Source organism: Neodiprion fabricii, chromosome 6 (genome assembly GCF_021155785.1).
Source record: "Neodiprion fabricii isolate iyNeoFabr1 chromosome 6, iyNeoFabr1.1, whole genome shotgun sequence".
Lineage (NCBI taxonomy): Eukaryota > Metazoa > Arthropoda > Insecta > Hymenoptera > Diprionidae > Neodiprion > Neodiprion fabricii.
The window spans coordinates 21,415,942-21,436,260 of NC_060244.1; the positions used below are offsets into that span (position 1 = coordinate 21,415,942).

General features: G+C 41.5%; 1 protein-coding gene across 1 annotated transcript in view; it reads left to right on the top strand.

The window, feature by feature from the left end:
• Positions 1 to 20,319, top strand: part of LOC124184733 (acetylcholine receptor subunit alpha-like 1) — a 104,913-nt gene that overhangs the window by 59,354 nt on the left and 25,240 nt on the right. The window contains 2 exon segments of the mRNA XM_046574772.1: positions 4,820 to 4,928; positions 4,931 to 5,107. Of these exon segments, the coding sequence (XP_046430728.1) occupies positions 4,820 to 4,928; positions 4,931 to 5,107 (286 nt within the window).

Consider the following 20,319-nt stretch of genomic DNA (forward strand, 5'->3'; position numbering starts at 1 on the left):
AAACGAACGCCGTCATTTCGCATACCTTACCCAGACGAAGTTCCGCCAAGACGATTGAGATCGAGATTTCGATCGAACCGGCGTCCTGCGAGCCGGATGGATCTCCTCCCCGCGTATCTAGACGTTGGTACGTATGTACACTCAAAGTAAGCATTGAGTTAGCAAACTTGCCTAACTCCTCCCCCCTTTCCGAACCTACGTCCTCCTCGATCTCATCTCTTTCTCTCGCTGACAGACGAACTACCAGTACCTGACTTCCGTAAGCGTTAGACGTAATTGCTCTGATCAAAGTCGTCTGTTTGAACTAGAAGCGCGGTCCCCTCCGTTTCACCCACCGATCTATACGCGGCGCCTACAGAATTCTGCGAAAACTGACTTCCCCAATTACCAGCTGAACTCCGGTTTCCTCGAGCAGTTGGTGTTGCATCGCACATTCGAAATACGGTCGTCATTGGATCACAGAAACTGTGTGTACGAACACCTCGGCGTGATAGTTCCTCGAAAACAACCCCCGTCGAGCTTTGGTGTTCGAGCTTTCGCGGATCGGCCTCGGTTTGACGGTTTGGAAGGGGGAATCTAGTCTCGGGAATGGAAACGTCGACAAGGCTCGGCCTCGGTTCACCGTATTGTGAAGCGACGTGGTCGATGCCAACGAGCGATTGGTTTGTACATGATATAGATTGCCTCGGCTGGATGGAACCGAGTAGTCTTGGCGTATCAAACGGTCCTCCATAACTCAATGGAATTAGCCACCATTGTGAACCGCGGAGCAGGGAGCAGAAGTCAGATTGCGATTCAAGGTGCACGGTTACAAATCCAATTGAACATTTCATTATGACCGCGGGTATATCGGGACAATATCTGCTGCATCGGACTTGAGTCACCCTTAGAAACCGGATATCGTTGAGACGGAATTTGTTTACACCGATGCGACGAGCCGAGTTTTCATCCACCGTAAACGCCACTCATCCTTCCGTCAATGATCCGAACGCCAGCTGGGGATATATCCACCTCGAATGACGATCCGCGAAGCCGCGTTCGTACTCTCAACCGCGTATATATATATATACAATATATATATATACGAGTGTCTGAAGCCATATGAATATTCATTGGTCTGGTAGCGAAAAAGTGGACATCCTGATGCGAAACGTGTTGAGGGAGCCTAACGCCATCGTCGCCGAACGTCAAAGAGAAATTTTATTCACACACACACACAGGCACACTCACACGTATATTATATACCGTGTGCATGCATATATTTGTTACATATATAGTATGTGGATAAGCCGTGAAGTAAGGGCGAATTTTTTCATCCCTCTTACGAGCCTATGTACGCGTGTATATGGCACACTTACATTTTCGTAGGTCAAATCCCCGACGAGGGCACGCAGGCAGCTCGCTTTGAAAGAGACACCGGTAATTTCCACTTCAAAGTTTGCATTATTCGCATAAAATACACCGGCTTTTCGGTGCACGCATGATACAGTAATATATTATTACATGTAAAGCAGGCGATACTTTTATCTTTTTTCATGCTTAATTTAAACGTTTTTTATTTATTTTTTTTCTTCACGGAAATATACAGAAATAAATTGCACCGTGACATCTGTATATAGGTTTTATTTGTGATTATGTGCTTGACGCGATAAACATTCTTCATCGGGTTAATTTCTCCCCTATATTTTTTTTACTCTCGCACCCTTGTAGCCGAAGCGTAAATCGACTTCTTAACAGATGTGCCGAGTTCATTGATTGCCTTGTTTTTTCCGACCGATCAATCGTATGATTCCGAATCGATTTTAAATTATCTATCCAGTCCAATTGAGAATTGCGTCTTAAATTATGCTGCACGATTGGCTCGGTTTGATTTTCAACTATACTTAAGGATACTGGATTCTAAAATTTAAACTTGAAGACTGAAATTTCATTCCACTTCTTCTTAAAGGTATAATAATTATAGCGAAAGAAGAAATTTTAAACTTGATCACGTTCTTGGGTAAAAAGACCATAAATTTGAAAATTTTGGTATATTTACTGAGGTCTGTTACTCGAAATTCCTACTCTAAGAAACTTTGAATACCATTGAATGATTTTCGGGGGTTGAAGTACTAGAATAGACACCCGTTGAATTCGAAAATCATCATAACCCACCATCAATGGTCTAGAGGTTTGAAAGCTTGGTATCCAATGCAACTTTAATTCAAGAAATTCGTCGGCCTTTCACCTCCGTCGGATTTTCATTCGTCTGAACGCTGTATTGATGTGATAATCATGCGAATCATCGGTGTATGGAACTATCAGATCAGACTGAATCGATAATTACGTGCCCATTATTGCGGCGCCCTGTTTGCAGATCAGTAATCCTTCATTTGTATTACACGTCCTGCAGTGGACGCCTTTTGAGAGGTAATTCAAAGCATTCAGGACACCACATAGTGATAACGTGGACCTGTAAATACGTGTACTGGATGTGCACCACCATTCCAACATAGATTATGGCACCACTGTATTAATATATGTTCATTGTACATGTAGATAATTTATAATGGTAGCAGAACGTTACAACGATCGCAGTATTTCAAAGGGCAAAGATAAGAGTGAGAAAGAAAATTGAGTCAAGCATAGTTGAAGTAAAAATGTAACAATTAATATTCATTAAATGACGAGTGATGTGGGTGGGGAAAAATTTATTTCCCGAAACAAAATTCCATGTTTTGTCTTGGGCACAATCAGAATGAATCACGTTTTCTGAACTACATTCGTTACATGATAGCAATTCGACTTGATTGCGATAGCAAGTGATCCGTGGTATCTGCAAGAATTACGAGGAGTCGGTAACTCAGGAAATCGACGATCATATCGGGGAGTAAAAAGGAACCAGTTGCGTGATACACGGAAGAACAAGCGGTTAATTCTCGAGAGAATGGGAGAGAGAGAGAGAGTGAGTGAGAGAGTACGAGAGAGAGTGAGATAGAGATAGAGAGAGAGATGAGCTTGTTCGTTGGGTTGTTGACCACTCGGTTAAGTGATGGAGGACAGCTTCTATATCCTGTCATTTGTCAGAGGATCGAACGATCCTAGGGAAGTCGGTATAATAGCGCCGATAATGAGCTGAACCGCGACCATCCATCAATCCTGCATCCGACCCGAACGACCCGTCGAATCCCGAGCCCATCCAACAGGCAACGGCACACGAGGAGCGAGGAGCGTGATTCTTTCTGCCTCAACGATCGAGATACATCGACGGCAGGAAACAATTATACTCTGACGTCGACGCCTCGCGACCGTCGACAGGACGGAAAATAATCGGTCGCTGAGGGAAAAATCCTCTGCACTCTTCGAAGGAGAATCTCAAGGGGGATAATTCTGCGTGGTCGTACACGTATATTGTGATGTATTGAATATTCCCATTAACGATGATACGCAGGGTATTTTCGAATCGATTTTTCATTATTCCACGATTCGCCGAATGGATAATGGAAACGCTTGAAATATATCATTCGCGATACTGTGTACGGAGTCATTTATTTCATATGCTATTTCTTTAACCCCGTATAACCGGCAGTAACAGAAACCAGGATTCCCTCTATTCGGTAGCGAAATAGTCAGGCAACATGCGACATATTAAAGCGACAAATTAAAATGTCGATTGAAAATGCTGGAAAATTCGAGACGGATAAGGATCACTTGTGGCTAAGAAATACACTCTAGCAATAACGCGTTCACATCAGGGTGTACAATGATAGCTAAAGAAAAAGCAACAAGGTTACAAGAATGTAAATTCATTTGCGCAAAGCGATTCGCACAAAATTGATCAGGTCAGATTTTCCACCGCACAAGCGTCGAATCCGAGTTCCGCTATTGAGAAACTATTGTGACATGCGCTGCACGAAATTCTCTCGCAATTAGCCGAAGAGGACAAAGACGCTGCTGCGGCGCGAAACTAGGCGAGGATCGAGGGTTGCTGGTAATGACCACCGTGCAAGGGGGTGAAAAAGGGGGCGGCTGTCTTATCTCCGGGAGAGAACGGTTGGCCCCATCGGCGACTCCAGAAGATAAGAAGGAAGCCCGAAACCCGGCGAGAGGACCTCGAGTCCTGGCAATGAAGCGACTCCGCGTTTCTGTGTATACCTATAATCGACACGCCGTATCCGAGAGGGATCCATTTTTCATCGGGTAACAGAGAAAGATGGTCCATTCTGACTTGAGCGATAGACCAAAGCCGGGCTTAATTTTTCCCTGGGTTATTATATTTCTTGAGCTGAAATTCAAGTGAAAGCTGATCCGCCCTGAAGAGTCTTTAAATCCCACTGTTTACTTATTCATTATTTCTATGTTATTTAAATTAAGTTAATATCCTCTTTCCACGAATACCAGGTGCTCGTCAGATTGTTTACAGCGATCCGTTTCCAAGAATGGATCCAATCATGAACCACCGCTGATTCAAAGCTGAGCTCCGCCCCCGCATCCTGCAGAGATATCCTAGAAATTTCAGCCAACCCTTACTTCCTGCCGTTATGTACCTCGAACCTCAATTTGTCCAAACCAAAGGCGAGACGAACTCGCGATAACGAACCGCATTTATATGTCCCCCAATATACGTGTAACGCACGGCGTCCTTGCCCCTTGCCAGAATTCGTTTCATCGTCACTGCAATTCAGGCTGAAGTTTCCACGAACGCACCCCTCCGACATACTTTGCGCAATGAATACCGTGACTGGTTTTTGATGCACAAAGATCCGATGTGGTTAATAATATCCCGCATTTGGTACCGCGGTCACGAGTTTGACGAAAGTTTTTTTATCGGTTGTTTCAGGGGTGGACAAGGCGTACGATGCATAGAGATGTTTGGTCGGCAGGCGGTCGGAATGGCGGTGGTGAAATCTGGGGGCGGTGGTGGACCAGGCTGGGGGGATTGCTGGCGATGGCGATGGCGATGTCGTGCCTCGTTCCGGCGATCCCGGGTGCCGAGGCGAACCCGGATGCCAAGCGACTCTACGATGACCTCCTCTCTAACTACAACCGCCTTATACGCCCCGTCGGCAACAATAGCGACCGACTCACAGTCAAGATGGGCCTCCGGCTCTCCCAACTGATCGATGTAGTAAGTAAAGATTCTCGAGTCGAGTACTCGTTCACCTCGTAATTCCGGCTATATGCTTACCGACGCAACCGCCGCCTCAAGCCCGCGTCGCTAAATCTTCAAGTCCGAGAACAACCTCGCGTCCGCCTCAAAATTATTAATACTGACTCTTGTGCAACGTGAACTCCTGCAATTCTGATAATTGTTTAATTCAGAGAAATATAACATAGAAATAAATGGCTTGCTTTGCAGAGTCACAGTTTTGGTCTTGTTGACTAGCTTCGTGTTTAGATAGACGGTTGTTAACGAGAATATAAATTTAAAAGCGTCGGATATTCTCGGAGCAAAAGATCTTTAGTTTAAGTTTCAGAACAATGTTACTAGTGTGTACTACCGAGAAGATCGTGTTAGGCAAAAGAAATGATTCAAGCGCGTAATTAGAAAGAAATTGAAAAAGAAACAAAGATGGAACAACTCGTTACTGATTCGATACTGTATTCGTCTTAAATTAGAAATGACCCATGGTGTAAAACATGCGGGTGGGATGCCAGGTTCATCGCATTGTTGTCCAGATCCCATTGTTGTGGGTCCATCGACACACGTACGCTTGTACGCTAGAGGAAGACGGGATGAATCGCGTACCCACATACACGAATCATATGTGTGAAAAGCATGAATGTGCGTCCTTGCTGTTGATGCTGCTTGCACTGCAAGAGTGACCGAGTTATATAATGGGCAAGAGATCTATTGTGTTGCTGCTTTCGTGGTAAGGTGGCATAGAAATTATCCTAGTATATGACAAAGGCGCTTACCTAGTTCTGTAGGTATTAACCGACGTGCAGACTCCCACGGGAAATAATAAACGCGCGTAAATCCCCTCGACTTTATTTTTTCTCATCAATTTATTCCAAACCTGCATAGAATTAATTTACAGTTTTGCAGCAAGGAATCGATGTTTTATTCTGTCGCCAAAGTTTTACTACCACTTCTCCTGAATTCCACAATCCTTTGGACGTCCGAGGATTATACACGACTGCGGGAAAATCCGAGGACAGCCTCCCACAGGATCGCGAAATGACAATGCAGCTTCAGAGAGAGAGAAAGAGAGAGAGAGAGAGAGATTTCAGTAATATATATATATATATAAGAGATAAGGCGGTGTTAATTCGAATCGTGTACACCCTGCAGGTATGCAATTATCGAATGCTCCGCGGGGCGAGGAGATGAAAAAGCGTCCTTCGGCTTAAACGTGACGTGCATTACATAACGCGAGCAGAGAAGCTCGCTTTACTTTTTCTATTAAAGTTAACTTCCTTTGTCAGGGAATATGTCGATATTATTAACTTTTGCAGGCTTGCCATCTCGTCGCTCGTCGTTCGCCGTTCGCACGACGTACCGTAACTCTTATATGCAAATCCGTTGTAGGAGAACAGAAGAGGGGAAACCGATCCGGCCACCCGTGGCATAATGGCGAACATCAGCCGACTGGGTTAATCAACTTTGTACTTTAATGAATTTTCATCAGATTTCCCTGAGCGCTTCGAATCCCCGTAGAAAAACCGCCATCGAAAGAATTGGATTTGATTATACTTCCCTTTCGTTTTCATAATTTTCTCAATTTACTCTCTCAAGATTTATGGATATAATAGTTAATATTTATTCAAAACATTCGCCAATTTTCTAAAGCCCCAATCGTTTCATACGGTGATGACTACTGACGACAAATAGGAACAAAAATATCAGAACGCGCGTGTGAAATGAAAATATGTCAATTCTTCGCAATCTAATACGTAAGGGTAAAACAAGAAGTTGAATTATTTATTAAACTCTGAATATTATGTAGATACGATTAAACCTACTTTTGTACTTCTGAAAATATTACACGGTTTTTTATTTCATTTCATTTCTTTGGTCATGAATTTCATTACAACGTAATCGAGTTGACTTGCAAATTTTCATTCGCACGTTACACAGATAGAATATTGAACTTATCAGCAGTAACGAGTAATCCGAGAAGGGTTTTACATACGCCATACTTGTAGAATTATAATAGTGGTTGAACGGAATCCCCCTGTTTTCTAGAAACATTTTTGTAAATCACGAGATAAAAATCGCTACAAGAGTAGAAAAATGCAGAGAAGTACAAGAATTGTCGATTTAAAAAAGAGCAATTGAAAAAGCTTACATTGGACCAAACGAACAAACTAAAGAAATGAGAGTAAATCCCCGAGAAAAGAAGCCGTAAAAAGGATTAAAAAACAAAAAATAACGAAAAAAAAACCACGTGAAATAGAAGAGATAATACAAAGAAGGATATAACACGGACTTCGCGTACAGATAAGCCTCATATTAATGGCCTTGCGAATTATATCAACGAAACAACGCCAAGGCAAACTGCTGCGGTTGTTTTCCACGCGGGGTGGCGCAGTCCCATCAAGATACCACCCCATGCCATACCGCCATGGCACAGGGGTGCCGTAGCGGTGGTCGTACAATACATTTTAAGTTGCAAATCTAGATAGCGTTTAGTCGAGGTCGAAGCAGAGTTTTTGGCGTTACACGGTCGCGAAATTCTTTCCTTCCGACTAACTTCGAGCTTGAATTGATAATGCCGTCTCAACCCCGAGGTCAATACGCATGATGAAATTTCCCCTCATCATCGGTCCTCTGAAATATCAGTGTCCACGGATGATCGAAAGGCGAAAGTTCAGAGATTTGAAATCTATATCGTTTTTCTAAAAGCGGATAAAAAATTACGTGGTCAGAAACTGAACATAATTGCTCAATACTTCCGTGCCAAAATACGTACGCGAGTTTTCCGCCGCCTAGCATTGTTTGCCCGATGATAAATCTCATCGTGCAGTGTTCAAACGCAGCGGTTATGTCCGCGGAATTGGCAAGCTAAGCGCCGCGCCAATTATATCGAGGTGAACTTTTACCCGGAATTTTTGCCAGACACGCACACACGCGTCTGCATTCACACGAGCGAATAAATTCTCGCCTTTTGTCGAACCCACCTGCAATGCATCCTCCCCACGAGTAATCAGAACCGGCGTAACGAGCTTAAAAGCACCGTAACGCACCCGAGGGCCCGCAATTTGCATCGCGGAACTCACTCGTCTGCGATAACATTTTCACCTATCGTTATTAGCTCTCCGTATTTCGCGATGGACGCGCAGCCTTCTTTGAATCTCATTCTGATTTTATCAGCTCGTACGGAGTGACAGAGAAGAGACTGAGGCGTAGACGTCCTTTCCTTGGAAATCGTGAGCTTAGCGAAGGGTTGACGATTTTCACCCCGAGAAACAGATATTTTTACTATATAAGACATCATGTTTTTCTGAGAATACTATTTCAGCACGAAAATATCGACTAAATTTAAGGACAAATAACAAAAGAGACTAGGAATAATTTCGTTCTGTGGTGTAATTTACCAAGTGACGGGTGGATTTTTATAACTGTAAAGTTTAAGTTGTACGCATAGAATTTCAAATCCGGTGAATTTGTATTTACCTTAGCTGTGTTTATTGCAGTCATAATATATAACAAAGCACGTATAGATGTTTGTTATGTATATAAAGTTTGGATATGAGTTTGCAGGAGAAATCCTGAGTGGCGTAATAAATTATCTTAGCCTCGCAAAGTTTTACGAGACAACCTGTCTCCGGTGGAAAATAGCTTTTCGAACGTTTCTCGTTTCTATTCACTCTTCGTGCCAAGCTTCAAAGCGATTCCCTGCGGAGAACAAGTTTGACCCTTCAACCCTCTCCCGGCCCTCGAAGCTGTGACGCGCCTGCCGTGTCTTTGAGTCCTGAAGGAAGGAGAAGAGAGATGCGAAGAGAACGAAAACGAAGACAATAAAAAAAAAAAAAAAACACACACATTTACGCATACACATAGTCGCGTGTATGTACGGCGGGAATGGAAGAAAAAAGAGAGACAACTTCCAGGATCGTAAAGCTATACACGTCGATTTTATAGGCGATAAAATCGCGGTATGTTCGGTTGTGCACGCAGGTATAACCTACATGTATATACGCTGTATAGAGATATTCGATTCAATTTGATGTAGGCTTGCCGAATGAAATTCTCAACGAAAGGAATTTTGTCTAATGCAATGATAATAAATTTTCTGTTATCTGGTTAGGCCATTCTGACGTATAAAACGGAATCTTCCAAAGGCGTGGAGGATTCTTTTCAATTTATGTTAAGTTCTGAAATAGAGTATATAATACGAAACGCATTCAAGCATAAGTGAGCGACTTTGAATAGTTTCAAAAGTTGAGAAGTGTATACGTTGGAAGCGTCGCTGAAAGTTCTTACTTTGAAATTAAAGATGATTTTTATGACGTTAAGCTCGGCGAAGCGGTGGATAAATTCTTTTGGAACTTAACTTTGGCAACTCGAGATAAACGGGAGGAGAATTAAAAATAATTATACGGTGAAAGGTTTTTCTTTTGTCTTCGGGCAGAGATTGTAAAAAAAATTCGAGAAAGCTCCGTGACCCAAGGTTTGAGCGTTCTCCTTGTTCTGAACGTTACATCTTATATTCGAAAAATATATGTGCACACGTACATGATTACTTACATACATACATCGCATGGATCTTAAACAGTATTTAATTATTATAATTATTTTACAATTAGTTCACCCGGCAGAGGAGACGCGCTCTTGTTTACTCTTTGAGCAATTACTTTATAACGTTGTGGTTTTAATTAGTTTCCGCATTGCGACGCCCCGTGCCGTTATCCCTTGCTTTCGTTTTTACTATAACATTATTATTTCTCATTATTTTTACCAACGAATAATCGCCGCTTCGACTTAGCGTTTTGAACCAGTTTTTTTCAACAATACCATTTCGTTATATCCACTTGGTCCTTCTGGATTCGGTTGCTCGATTCCAAGACGGCTTTCAAGGCTTAATTTTCGCCAAAATTATTCTCTACTCTTTACGCGTATTGTTGGCAAGAAAGAAGAGAAAGAAAAAAGGCACGGTATTTCGTATTTTATTCAAGCCCATATTTTCAGTGATTCATTCAATTAAGAATTTAATTCAGTGGCTCCGACGGTGAAGGCGACAAAACCGGAACAAAAATTTGTCAACCGAACGTCCGCATTCACTGAATTCAATTAAGATTTTTAATTACCACGCATGAAGTAATTTTTTTTTATCACAGCCACTCGTCAGTGGGCAACGTTCGAATCTTGAAGGCAAATATGTGCAGCTATCATATTACACGCGGAAATTCTTTTTCCCCAATCTCCATTCAATTTTTTTCATTAAAAAGTGAAAGAATGCCACAACGTCGGGGGTTCCAAAATTAAAAAAGGCAGTATAAAAGAGCGCGGGACTGAAAGTTATATGTACACGGGGCAAATACAGAAAAACACAGAGTACATGGCAAATATAAATACCCTCAAAGCGGAAGCGCCAAAAACCATTGAAATTATCAACCCTTATCAGGTGAATGATAAATACGTCGAAAATTGAAAACCCGGGTTAATTTCGGCCTGCGACGAGAAATTCTGGGTTAGGGTGGCATATGTGAGGTTCTCTCTCCATGGCTTACGGTGACCCATGAATATACATATAGGTGTCAAGTTATTAATTCTAATTAAAACGAGTGTAGAGAAATAGTTCAAAATCAAACGTCTTATCAACTCTTGCGGTGTTTCCACAGTTTTTAATTTGTTATTTCTTTTGGAGTGTTCAAGTACAACTTAGAATTCATGTTATACGCGTTGTCCTTCTGTGTAGCGAAAACGTTAGAAAAAAAGCTGTGAGATTAATTAAATTCTTGTACCTATATATACGTGCAACTAAACGAAAAATTGATCAATCTGCCGATGAATAATTCTGGTTATACCACATTATACATTTTACAGTTATTTTTCCCGACGCAATTGTTCCAGTCAGTAAAAAGCCCTGAAAGAAAAATTGCCTGTACGGAAAAAAAAAAATTTCTGTTGGATTAACTACAACTTTGGCAAAGTGTCGAGGGACTGGCGCAGTCTCCCATTGAAGTTACTACAGTTTTCTGTTAAAGTTACTGCAGCTATACTGCGCGTTACTACAGATAGACGGTCTAATTTACCACGCGTGAAGAAAAGTTGCAATTACAAAAAAATGCAGTAAAGTCAAAAACAAAAATATGTCAGTCGCAAAAGTAGTGGATGCATCGGTAATTATTGTTTCGTTTACGGTTAAAACTTGTCGCTGTCGAAATTAATATTTTGCATTATATCAGACAGCTTTAACTCTTATACATGCAATTACTTGGTAAACATCTGAAAAGATGTTGTAAGAAAAACTTTGTGACATATCTGGTTCAGTTCGAGTCCTCAGGGACTTTTTCTCCGAGTATCGTTGGGCATTGCACGGTTTCAGGTACGCGCTTCTCCGAGAAAGTGGCCGACCAACTTGTTGACGCAAAGGGAACGTCTCGACTTACCGCGCTCGTCAAGAAGCACATCAAGAAGCTCTGACAGTGCCCGGTAACTGACAAAAGTTCGCAACTTGTTTGATGAGAAATTGGATTTATACTTGTAGCTTGACGAGGACGGCGATACATTCGGTATAGAAATTTGAAACCATAAAAAAAGAAAAAAAATTAAAGAACGAGAAAAGAAATGTTAATAAAAAAAAAGTACCAAAGAACAAATTCATTTCAGGTTCCTATTATGCGATCTGCAGCTTGCGACCCGTTTTCTGCAAAGAAACACGACCTGCGTGTTCACAATGACGATGAGGATAAGAAGCGTCTTTGAGGAGTGGCGGGAAGTTTGGTCTGCTCGTTCCCCTCCTCTTCCTACTCCTCCTCTTTTTCGGCTGTGATAAAACCCGCGTGAAATAATGTATTCATCGGGTACCTTATACCGCGGTTACGCAAACCCCCATCAGGGCAATGAAAAAACTTTGCATAATGAAACTAATATTCGCTACACGGCGTCACGCGAGCCGGCTGGGAGGAAAAAAATGTGACGGTGATTTAGATTTTTTACGAGTGACACGCATACAGGTACGAAGTGTATGCAGCGGTATATTGCAAGCATGCCTTGACGTATGGGTGTGAGATTTCCAACACGATGTGCGTCGCTGTAAGCGTGTGCAATAATAAGGCCAGTGACAACGCGTCTTACCATCTTACGTCCGTCTAATCGACATTTTTCGCTGAGGAGGAAGGACGGAAAGGGGATTGACGGGGTGCTCGTAATTTTCATCCCTCGGTTTGAAAACAGATCGCTTTATTACCGCAGGGTTCGGCTGTTTGTGGGATTAGCTTTTACGGATCCGCAAATCGCGCCCTCCTAGATACAAGCAGCCTGCGTGATCTCGTCGGCACGTGATAAGCGGACGAACCATCCCGTCTGTATAATATAAGACTAAGTGGCGTACGAGTTTGAAAACTGGAGAGCTTGTTATACACGGCTTAAAGGCGTTGATTATAATATAAATTTATAGGAAGCCCAATTCCGAACGTTCTCTTACACGTATTCAACAATGATGTACTTGAGATGAAATTTCGTCGAGTTTTGCCTTCCGTTTCTTCTTTATTACGAATTTCTTCATCTTGAGTTTACATCGTCAATCCATCTTACATCTTTTCTTTCTTCTCCTTCCCTTCCTTTCCAGTCATACGTATTTGTAACGTTGTTCTTTATGTATAACTTCTTTTTCACTCCTCTGCAACCCATGCTATAGCTTGAAAGAATAAAAAGAAGTACAACAATGCTTTTTCCGACGTTAAAATGAAAAAGTTTAACGCCACGATATCCCCGCTCATATTGCATTTGGATAGGTACGTGTAGGTGAATGTATGTATGTAATATATACATCGCCTGTATAATATACACACACGTAAGTTACGGTATTTCCTACATGTACGGATGAAAATGTCTTTGAAAGAGAAAGTATCATGTGACTCCACGAAGCCAGAGAATCCTTCAAAAACCCAGAACGACCCCGGGCTTCGGAATATGTATACATACAGTATACATAGATAGCTGGACGATATATGTTTTCTCCTCCCAAAGAGGCGTCCGCGCGTCGTCCAGGAAAAACCGACCAACTTTCTACTCTCCAATTTTCCTCTGCCGTCGGGTGAATAAATTCATTTACTTTTTCGTTACTCGACCAAGTGCTTACAGGTACACTTGTACGTATATACGCATATACAGGGGATGCGACGGAAGATGTAATAAATAATTGTCGAACGAAGAAGACGTCATTTAAGAGAAGAAACAATATTAAGTTAATATAACGATAAAGAAATTGGAAATTTTTAGAAGAAATGGTCTCAAAATACGTCGCATCGTACGGCAATATTATATGTGACAAACGTGAAAATTCTTCCTTCCATTTTCAGACCGCGATTATATATCGATGTGCCGCCTGAGCTTCGTCCGTTCTGCAGGTGTACCTTCACCTACACCAGCACCTACACACAGAAGACGTTTACGAGTTTCCCGATAGCCCTAATTTCGCGAGGAATGGATTGTTGATTGATTCTGAAAAAAACGCACGGTCGTCTTCTCCTGAAACGCTGCGCACATGAACCCTCCCGATATTTCAATTCTTCGATACTTTATTTCCCTGGAATAATGCGGGAATGATTTTTTTTTTTCTCCTTGTATCAATAACGAGAACTCGATGGAATGTGGGAAAATCTCTGGCAAACGAGGTCGTCTTTATAATTGAAACGGTGAAATTGAAATAGAAATAGCAAGTCCTCCGGCTCCGGTGATTGGAATCCTCTTCTGCTTACTCGTGAAAGTAGAAAATGAATCCGATCAGAGACGATGCCTCGTATTTCCACAGACGCGTACGTCACACACGATATTTAAACGTCTGAATTCGCACGTGCCGATGTATGCATCCGCAAATTTATTCGCATTCATGCTGTACTCGATATATGACCTGTCACGCTTTTTGAGAAAGAAGATCAGAAGAATAACAAAAAGATGTAATCACCCGCCGTAGGAAGAAGCAATTACTTTTCCAATTTCGATTCATAGTGATTCGTAATAATTCTCCAAGCCCGTCGTCTCCTCGAATTAGCCGTATGTTAATATACCTCGACGTATAACTTCGTAACTGTGAATACATGCAGGGAGAAAAGCTTCGTATGTATAACGTTAATCTCGTTACCATATTCAAATTTCGTTTGAATACCGCGGAATAACATCAACAATTTCTGTTTTTCATCAATCGCGCAGTATAATTTAACAGCTAATTTCTCCCAATCTTGCCAATTGTGAATACATGTAACACTGCATCGCATCTTCTAACATTTCTTGAAAATGGTTCACCTGACAAGAAGAGGACATCTCATACTTTCATTTCACAATCCTCGAAAATCGAATCAAATTTGGCAAATATTTTCGCGAGCGACAAAACTTTCAGCCTTTTCCATCAAGAGAGCTCGGATAAAGGGGGTGAAATTTTTCAAATTTTTTGTTTTTTTCTTCCTACCCGCGAAAGAATTTTAGCCCCTCGGTATTCGCGGGGAGTTTAGGCACGGCTCGGGCTGACGGCTGACGCAATTAAAAGTTTTCTACTTCTTGCGGTTAATCTGTCTTTGTCCTGGGTTATACCCGTTATGAACGACTCCCCTTAATGTCGCGTTGTCGGCATCTCCGTCCGTTCCGCAGTCCCGGGGATGAAACCAATCCTGCATTATTCATTAGGCACACCATTTCTCACATTTTTTTCCTCTCCTCCCCTTTTTCGCCTTCTTCCTTCTCCCCCTCCTTCCCTTCCTTTTCTTTCCCACTTCTCACGCTTCGAAGCATCGCTGGATTCACGACGTGTACAAAGAATTAATTTACACTCTCATTGTCAGTTCTCGGTAAGTTCTATCTAGTATTCCCAGCTATGCATACACGCGAGAAGAGACGAGAAAATTTCGTTGATTGAAAAATGCGGATTTTCAGTTGAAATAACCTTACGTCTTTTCTGAGAGAAAGCGACGCACGAAAAAGCCTAGAAGCTGAGCCTCTTCCGCCCTGGTGAAAAGAAAAAATCACGCTCCGCAAACATAAGAACGAAGCTGCAATAACGTCACGAATAAATATCAAATTCACGACTGTGAATTTTTTTCTCCCCGCCTTTGCAGCACGGCTTCGCTTCGGTACGATTCCACACAAAAATTATGCGGTTCCAGCAGCCGGATTCACCCCCTGCGGACATACAAGTATTCGCATCGCTGCTATCTATCCCTGCGCTTCTCTTCGCCCCCAGAGTGTAGAGTTATAGCGAATCGAGAAAGGTTCGATTTACTTATCGCCTGCACTGTGGGTATCGGTATAAGCTTATTTTCTTTCATGTCCTTACGGGGATCATTGCAAAGAGCTTCTTCTTCCTCCATTTCCATACTCGGCTCCTTTTACTTGTTCGATTTGTCGCGTCTTTTTTTCAACTCATTATTATACATACGAAAATGTGTTATGCAGCATTTGATTTCGGTAATGACGTCTTTTTCAACGCGTACGTGCATGTCTGATATGTTTTTATGCCGACACCCTAGCTCTGTAGGTGGGCAAGCATATTATACACATAAGGGGTACAGCGATACGCGCACCTAACATGTAGACGTACACCGAAGGCGAGAAGGGAGCCGCTATAAATCAGAAAAATAATATCCTAGCCGCATTAAGTTACGATCTTTAATTTTGTACACCTTATTTACGACGTCCTTCGTTAAGCTTGTCCCTTCTTCATTCTCCACTGTCACTTCGCGTAAGATTAACGAACCTTGGTGAATTTAGTTCATTTAATTTTTTCTTGTATATTGTATGATATGCATTTTGAAGAAATTTTTCTTCTTTACGTTACCTTCAAAAATCTGCCCACAGTTTTCGCAAATATACAACAATTCGGTCAAATAAATAACGAGCCTGTACACTTTTGTTCAGATTGTCTTCAAGTAGCTATGATTCGAAAAGTCACGCGATTCGTTCGCTGCGATGACGTATCCGATGATTTTTCCTAAAGTCCCTTCACTGGATAAATTAACGATCAGGGATATTGAAATTACGAATAACTTGAAGCTGCGCTAAAAGGAAATCTCTTTTGTCCGTTCGTCATTTTCGCCACACATTTTCGTCATATTTGTCACATGGTCAGTTTGAACTGAGAATACGCGTTATTTCATTTTTAAACGAACAAAATTCAGAGATTAGAAATTTACGAACCTCGTTTGGCATATTTTGTAACATTCTTAATTAAGATAATCCTACACAACTACGTCATTCAACCTGCATTTTAAATCATGAAATTTTTGCGTCATCCTTGTAGTTTCTCAAACATTTTCAATGTAAAAATCCCAAACGCGACCGAGTCAAAGTGACAAACATCGCCAAAAGTAGGGCTGAATAGCTCTAAGGCTTGGAAATCTCATATACGTAGGTACGTAGTCGGGTTGAATATCGAAATTCGACGCGGATACATAGAGCTGAGACTTGAATTTCTTATCCTCCACACAATCTCGAATTCTCAACGGTTCAGCTATCTGGTATTACATCTGATACCTTCGGAAGCACAATTTCGACTCCCCCTTCCGTTCCGGCATACGGGTACGTATAGGTACGTATAGGTATGTATTCCCGCAGCGGATCGCTGGTGTAGACGTTACCTTAAAATGCATGATGGTAGGGAAACGTGTGCAGCTAGCTAGCTAATCAAAGCAGCTGTATATACACATAATATAAAGTTCGCGATGACAACATCTCTTGATTAACTCGCAATAAATGTCCCTTTTACGCGAATATCCTGACACATATCGCTCTGTATATTCTTCCCGAAAGTGTGTTGAAGTCGTCTGCGTAAAACGCATGCATTCGGCGTTACGTACCTCAGATAACCCTCGTCATTTGTCAAGCGGAGCAATCTGTGAACGGAGTAGATATTACTCAAACCGACATAATGGCAGAGCCATGCACCCGCCATAATCGTTGCAGCCAGAGTCCGTATACGCTCTCAACGTTATTGACGCACTCCAGGCAATTTGCATCAGGGGAGCAAATCGCCGGTCCATTCGGCACAAGACCTGTCGCAATAATCGTCAATTATATCTCCGATTTGAGGAGAACACGCGACGATCAGCATCTGCCGCTTTCACGTTTAGTAGAGGAAGAAGAAGAAGAAGAAGATGAGGAAGAAAAGAACATCTTTTGGTGGAACGAATTCTTACTCTTTCGTGCATTGTCTCGGCATCTGCGGGAATAAGGAAAAGCCCGGCGTTGGATAAGGGACCACGAGCTTTGAGATAAGCCGAAGGATGCGTACGATGTACGAGTCGAATCCTGAAACCCTATCGAGTGACAGCCGGCTATGATGATATTTAAAAATCGCTTAATGCCTCTAGATTTTGGATTTCGATAGTTTTCCGCACGATACGGATGACGTTGATTTTTCAGCTCCATTTATCTCTTTCGCATCCCGACGAAGACTCGCACTTTAACGGATGTAGGTTGATTGGCTCGAAATCGCTACGGAAATACGAGTATAAGAGGAGCTTTGTATCCTAGATGTAACGTCGAAGTAAACTGTCTTCCCTTGCGTACGCGTTGCGCTTCGACTTGCAAATACCAACCAAACTGGTTATCATCGAGAATGAATAGAATTTTACCTTTTATTTACCATTTATATCAGGTTCTTGGCAATAATCAATATAGTTGCTATGATTCTAGTATCTTCAGTTCCTCTAAAAAATTACCGCTGGTTTGACTGCGGTGCAATTTCAACGAATTAAAGCCAAAGTGAAATGTCGGTTACTATTCACGCCTTACGATCGAGTTGTTACAGCGCGTTGACAAGCTGCGAAAATAACAAATTCCGAAATTTGATGAAACTGGAGGAGGGAAAGTATAAGAGAGACAAACTTACAGCAGTGAAAAATATTTTACGATGAAAAGCGTGACAAATTCTCGCGCACAAGTTGAACGTGTTGGAATATACGTCATGTCTACGTATAACAATGCATACTTTCAAGATATGATTTTCACACGTTGATGTGCGTATAAAACGAGATTTACACTGGTCAATTTACTTGATAAATTTTATATTTATTTCTTTTGCGGGCTTACCTACACACAAATGTATATATGTTGGTGATTTATTCGCGTAAGCATCGATTCGCTTCTTTATCCGTACAAAAGTGACAAAAGAAACGTAGTCGATGCACAGCTTATCGATAGCGAACAAAATCTGGCAAGTAGTACAAGTCGGTAACGAACGTACATTTTTCGTGCATCTATTTCTTTCGCGCCAGATTTTTTCAGTCGACGCAAGTCGTCCACGCAGGGTGTCGCGTTTAAAATTCCACCACTGGATACAGGCAGCCTCTCAAAACCACTTGGCCGCTTTTCCTACCATTTTCATCCCCATTCCTCTACTTTATACATGTGTTCGTAATGCGTTCTTGCAGTTTTTAAATGCTGCCTACGTCTTGCGGGACATTTTACCGTAGACGTTAAAGCTGGAACCAGCTTGATATGCAATGCCTTGAAATCGTGCAATTATACCTGCGAGAAATCGGCTGATTGTGTGCCACTTCAAGAAGCGCAACGTTTATAACATTAAAGTACCGGCAATTAACAAAAATGACCAAAGTTTCAAGTTTATCGACATGAGCCGATGCATGTCAGTTCAGAAATTTGCCCCGAAATATTTTTAGACCTCTTCCGTTCAAAAAATGTCGTTAAGTTTCCGCATCTTCTTTTAATAATTTCTATCCTAGGTACTTGATAATACTTGTGAATATATAGTAACAGTGCAAAGAAGTAGCGCGACGTAATTATTCTAGATTTTTTAGCCGCGATTAGAGTTCCATTATAACAATTGCGCGATCTCAATTCATACGGATCGTGTCATTTTAAAAATGGAGATGAACAGAGTACGTACGATTGCTTTCCGCGTGCATAAATGAGACTCTCACATGCGATAAGGCGTAGTTGTGAAAACACGCCAGATCGATTATACCTGTATTATATAACATGCAGCAGTACAGATTCAGGATTTTCGGAGAGCACAAATTAATATCATCCGAACGTGTGTACACGTGATATATCATGCGAGGATCAGGCGACTCTTCACTTGCTATATTAGCATTAAACAAGCATCAATGCATCTTGGAAGTGTTTGCCACTCCTGAATATTATTCTGACGTGTAATACCCCGTCGGTAAGCATCTTGAATTATTGCTGGTACACATATCGCCGGCGATTTACTCAGGGTGCCTTTGGGTTCACCGTAATTTATACTGTGGCACCGGTAAGGAGGTCAAATACAAGACGTCGTCGATCTTCATTACTTTGACTGTAGTAACATACTAAACGGAAAATTTTTCGGTGAACGAGCTTTCGCGCAACGCCTTTTAACGGCAAGTTATTCATACACGACAAGAAAAATAAAAAATAGAAACACTTTCAATGTGGGAGCATACAATGCGAACGGGTTTCGTGGTTACGATATTTTTAACTTTACTCAGGTTGTACAATAAGTCAGTGTATTATATTTTTAGTAAAATCAGCATTGGATTATGCAAAACTCATTTCGGTAGTGCGCAATCGATCAAAGGGTGTCATCAAGTTCAGGCTTCATGCGTAACACGCGTACGTTTTAAACAAATGTTATGTATCGATAGTCTTCGTGTTTGTGCGATGAATGCATCATAATACAATACTCATTTTCAACTTTTTTGGGTAAATAAATTAATATAGTATGTCAATAAAATTGTCCTGAATTCGATGAATGTTTATTCACCTATCGAAAGGTAAAATCAGTTTCTGAGATCCCACTTGGTGGAAAAACGATTCCAGAAACGGTAAAACACTTTTTGTGACGTAGAAAATTTCAGAATTACTGAGACTGACACTTTTTGATCACTACCGAAATTTCGAGTGATTTTGAAGGGTGTCAGTATCAATCCTTTTATAAAACTGGCTGGAATTTGGAACTCATCGAGCGCGGTAGTACCATCGAGTTTTAATGACTTGTGTGTTTGTTTCTGAAATTGGGTAGGAAAATACCGTAGAATAAATACGAGATCCTCAACAACGCGTTATAGTGATACATACGGGATCTTAGGCGGTCTTCAGGACTTCCCAAGTTAAACGAAAACCGAGTCAAAAGTATACAACACAGAGAAATTCAGTGTTACTCGTCGAATGGTACGAAGGTGCAAGATGTATTAAGCTGTACAAGGTCCACAGAGAAGTTTTCTGAAAAGTCT